This window comes from Myripristis murdjan, chromosome 1 (assembly GCF_902150065.1).
Source record: "Myripristis murdjan chromosome 1, fMyrMur1.1, whole genome shotgun sequence".
Taxonomy (NCBI): domain Eukaryota; kingdom Metazoa; phylum Chordata; class Actinopteri; order Holocentriformes; family Holocentridae; genus Myripristis; species Myripristis murdjan.
In genome coordinates, this window is record NC_043980.1 from 1,062,124 (window position 1) to 1,067,356 (window position 5,233).

At 44.2% G+C, this 5,233-nt stretch overlaps 1 protein-coding gene across 1 annotated transcript; it reads left to right on the forward strand.

Annotated features, from left to right (window-relative positions):
- Positions 1–2,868: 2,868 nt before the first annotated feature.
- Positions 2,869–4,866, forward strand: LOC115359846 (stonustoxin subunit beta-like; the record flags this gene model as incomplete). The annotated part of the gene is made up of 4 exons (XM_030052535.1): positions 2,869–3,026; positions 3,181–3,354; positions 3,526–3,572; positions 4,167–4,866. Coding segments are annotated over 4 exons (906 nt in total), but the record flags the coding sequence as incomplete, so codon positions are not given.
- Between the last annotated feature and the right edge of the window lie 367 nt (positions 4,867–5,233).

A 5,233-nucleotide genomic window follows, 5' to 3' on the forward strand; every position in this document is an offset into this window, starting at 1 on the left:
TGATGCAAAATGCACATAAGAATGCCATCTTTCTTTTCATCTTCCAATTCTCCACTTGTTGCTCAGAATTACCTAAAATTGCACGGCCCCGACCATTGCTGCGCAGCAGCTATAATTTTTCTTGATTTTTGTTGTTGTTGTATTTTTTTATGTGATTCCTCGCTTTTCTCTCTGTATTTGTACATGTGTGAAACAAGTAAATGAAAATGAAAATGATGGGAAAACTGAATGTTTGCATTTGTAACCTCTGCTGGAAATACAGACATTTCTAAAGCAAGAGCTCAGCAATCCCAGATTGGAAGGGAAATGAGCACAATCCTCATGGAGAACCTGGTTAAAGTGTTGATTTGTTCATATTTGTGTAAAATGCTGAACACAAAGTTGACATGGAAAATGTTGCCTTTCACATTTGGCTGCAGACTGTCAGGACTGGTTTTTCCACCAGCAGCTATGAGCTAAATGGATGCCGTGCAGCCACAACTGAGATACATTTGCCAGCAAATATCCACATTTCTCTCATTAATGTGACATTCACTTACTGATGTTTTTGTTGTTTGTTCATTCAGAAACTGCTGCTGCAGCGTGCCAACGTGAACTCAGATCTAAGCTGAAGAAGAAGTGTGAGTGTGTGTTTGAGGGGATTGCTAAAGCAGGAAACCCAACACCTCTGAATCAGATCTACACAGAGCTGTACATCACAGAGGGAGGGAGTGGAGAGCTCAATGAGGAACATGAGGTCAGATGGATTGAAACAGCAGCCAGGAAACCAGACACACCAGAAACACCAATCACATGTGAGGACATCTTTAAACCTTTACCTGGAAGAGATGGACCAATCAGAACAGTGATAACAAAGGGAGTGGCTGGCATTGGGAAAACAGTCTTAACACAGAAGTTCACTCTGGACTGGGCTGAACACAAAGCCAACCAGCATGTCCACTTCACATTTCCATTGACTTTCAGAGAGCTGAACCTGCTGAGAGGGAAAAAGTTCAGCTTGGTGGAACTTGTTCATCACTTCTTCACTGAGACCAAAGAAGCAGGAATCAGCAGGTTTGAGCAGTTCCAGGTTGTGTTGATCTTTGACGGTCTGGATGAGTGTCGACTTCCTCTGGACTTCAACAACAACCAGATCCTGACTGATGTTACAGAGTCCACCTCAGTGGACGTTCTGCTGACAAACCTCATCAAGGGGAACCTGCTTCCCTCTGCTCGCCTCTGGATAACCACACGACCCGCAGCGGCCAATCAGATCCCTCCTGAGTGCGTTGGCATGGTGACAGAGGTGAGAGGCTTCACTGACAAACAGATGGAGGAATACTTCAGGAAGAGATTCAGAGATGAGGAGCAGACCAGCAGAATCATCTCCCACATCAAGACGTCACGAAGCCTCCACATCATGTGCCACATCCCAGTCTTCTGCTGGATCACAGCTACAGTTCTGGAGGACGTGTTGAAAACCAGTGAGGGAGGAGACCTGCCCAAGACCCTGACTGACATGTACATCCACTTCCTGCTGGTTCAGTCCAAAGTGCAGAACGTCAAGTATCATGGGAGAGCTGAGACAGATCCACTATGGACTCCAGAGACCATGGAGATGATCCTGTCTCTGGGAAAACTGGCTTTTGAGCAGCTGGAGAAAGGCAACCTGATCTTCTATGAAGCAGACCTGGCAGAGTGTGGCATTGATATCAGAGCAGCCTCAGTGTACTCAGGAGTGTTCACACAGATCTTTAAAGAGGAGCGTGGGCTGCACCAGGACAAGGTTTTCTGCTTCGTCCATCTGAGCCTTCAGGAGTTTCTGGCTGCTCTTTATGTCTTTCTGACATTCATCAACTCTGGAGTCAATCTGCTGTTCCAACAATCAGCCTCCTGGTGGTCTTCACTGTTTAACAAGACATCTGAACTAAAAATCCTCCTCCAGAGTGCTGTGTACAAGGCCTTACAGAGTCCAAATGGACACCTGGACTTGTTCCTGCGCTTCCTCCTGGGTCTTTCACTGCCGACCAATCAGACTCTCCTACGAGGCCTGATGACACAGACAGGAAGTGGCTCACAGACCAATAAGGAAACAGTTGAGTTCATCAAGGAGAAGATCAGGGAGAATCTCTCTCCAGAGAGAAGCATCAACCTGTTCCACTGTCTGAATGAGCTGAATGACCATTCTCTAGTGGAGGAGATCCAACAGTACCTGAGATCAGGACGTCTGTCCACAGTCAAACTGTCCCCTGCTCAGTGGTCAGCTCTGGGCTTCATCTTACTGTCATCTCAAGAAGATCTGGAGGTGTTTGACTTGAAGAAATACTCTGCTTCAGAGGAGGCTCTTCTGAGGCTGCTGCCAGTGGTCAAAGCCTCCAGGAAATCTGTGTAGGTTCCTAGAAAACTGGACATATTAAACACATAACATGACCTGTTATGGCTACTCTTGCGTTCAAAAAAAATGCCAAAAAACATCAGAGTAGTTTGTGAGGAGGAGGTCTACAGCTCGCTAAAAAATAAGCACTCACGGAGATTTTTCCATTTTAACAAAAGGGTCTTGAATTAATTTAAATGAACAGAAATATTCTCCGGGTTGACTTCAAACAATCAGCAAATAAAAAATATAATTTAGCGGTAGATAAACTGTTTCATTCCTCACTCGCCTCACTCCTTCAGCACCAAGGAAAAAACCAAAGAAACTTCCAATCACAGGAGGAGGTTGGCCTGGCCAGGAGGAGGGACATGAGCATCAAAGAAATATAACTTTCCAAATCATTCAAATAATTGTATAAAAAATCAATAGGCTCCAACATGACCTTTTCTAAACTAGAGAAACAGATTTAAATTTGTCTCCATCTTTGATTCCTCCTCAGGCTGAGTGGCTGTAATCTGTCAGACAGAAGCTGTGCAGCTCTGGCCTCAGTTCTTAGCTCCCAGTCCTCTAGTCTGAGAGAGCTGGACCTGAGTAACAACGATCTGCAGGATTCAGGAGTGAAGCTGCTCTCTGCTGGACTGGAGAGTCCACCCTGCAGACTGGAGACTCTCAGGTCAGGATTCCTCAACCTGTTCAACACATGACCAGTTCAGTCCTGATTTCCATGCAGCTTCATGTCACTGAATACATTCCTAAGCTGTGTAGGTTTTTGTGAGAACACAAAGCAGATGATGTGGTGGACTGATTGTGTTTGTGATGGTGTGCAGGCTGTCAGGCTGTCTGCTCACACAGGAAGGCTGTGCTTCTCTGGCCTCAGCTCTGAGCTCCAACCCCTCCCATCTGAGAGAACTGGACCTGAGCTACAATCATCCAGGAGACTCAGGAGTGAAGCTGCTCTCTGCTGGAGTGGAGGTTCCAACCTGGAGACTGGAGGCTCTCAGGTATGGAGAGACATACACAATGTCTTATAGAGGCCTTACGAGTTTAGTTTCATGTTGAATGGTGGATATGAGTGACGTGGTCTGCTAAATCCTTCATAGGGAAGGTTATTTACTGCCCATGTTTCCATCCTCAAAGAGAATCTGCTGCTCTGACTCTGTTTCTTCCTCCAGGGTGGACCATGGTGGAGAGCAGAGGTTGAAACCAGGCCTGAGGAAGTGTAAGTGTGGATTTAGTTTAATTCATCAACACAAAACCTTCAGCTGTTTAGATGGTGCAGCTGCAGTTTCTGCTCTTTGTTCTCGGCTGCTTTTACCTGCTGAACCAAACACAAACAAATCTGATGCTCCACTGCAAGCATGATCACAGTTTCTCCATTAGCATTTTACACATTTCTCTCAAAACAGTTCAATGTGTTAGAAATGAGAAAAACGGCATGTAATTATAAAATAAAAAAAACTGATGCACTGCAATCACTTTCTTTTTTTTACAGTGAGGATTATGCATGAAGCATTTTCTGTATGTACTTTATACCAAGTGAATATAAATTGAAAATAATTCTAATAGGGAAAACTCCACATCTCTGTGAAGTAATATATGAAGTGTAAATATAGTTTAGTTTGTGTCTAAATGGCTCTTCCAGATGTAAAGTGATTTTTTTGTGATGTCCATTCATTCAGATCCTGCTGTGAATGAAGAGGACAGCTGACACCATGTGTCATCATCAAAGTGTTAACAAATCAATAATCAAACTGTGAATCAATCAGCAGATAATAACCACAGCAGGTCTGTTGTGTCTTGTTCTCTCCATCAGATTCCTGTGAACTCAAACTGGACACAAACACAGCAAACAGAAACCTCGTCCTGTCTGAGGACAACAGGAAGGTGACAGGAGTGAAGCAGAAGCAGCCATATCCTGATCACCCAGAGAGGTTTGAGCACTGGGAACAGATCCTGTGTAGAGATGGTCTGACTGGTCGCTGCTACTGGGAGGTCAAGAGGGAAGGATGGGTTTATATAGCAGTGACTTACAGAGGAATCAGCAGGAAAGGAGGCAGTGATGCCTGTGGTCTTGGATGTAATGAAAACTCCTGGAGTCTGACCTGCACTGATGGAAGTTTCACTGCCAGACACAATAACAGAGACACAGTCATCCCTGCTCCCCCCTCCTCTAACAGAGTGGCAGTGTATCTGGACTGGCCTGCTGGCTCTCTGTCCTTCTACAGCATCTCCTCTGACACACTGATCCACCTCCACACCTTCAGCAGCACCTTCACTCAGCCTCTGTACCCAGGCTTTTGGGTTGGGTTTGGTTCCTCAGTGTCTCTGTGTCAGATCTGAGGAGTGAGAGTTGCGTCTTCACACTGCTGATCAGAGACAGCTGCTGACATGACAGTTCACTGCAAAGGCATTTTCATAAATTTATTGAACTATTTACAAGCAGAAAAATCCTCAGGAACAATCAGAATCAGAATCAGAAATACTTTATTGATCCCTGAGGGGAAACTGGGTCAGTTGCAGTTGCTCAGCTTTTCAAGAGAAGAATTCAATTATAAGATATAGAAAAAAATAGGAAATATAAAAATATGTGCCTTAGAATTTGTAAACAATGTCCATTATGTCTAAATATGTGCTTTAATCTTACAGTATATTGTCTTCTCACAGTTCTCTAATTTATCAAGGTTAATGTAAATCTTTTGATTTAACACATGATCTGATGTCAGATGACTCCTCTGAGCAGTTATTTTGGATGTCTGGTGATTAATCAGATGATGATCAGCTGTGAGGGGGGTTGTAGGAAACGAGTGGAAAACGGGACATTAGCACAGTCTTTGACCTCATGTCAGACTTGGAAATGTTTTGTTCATTTTTTTTAAAGTG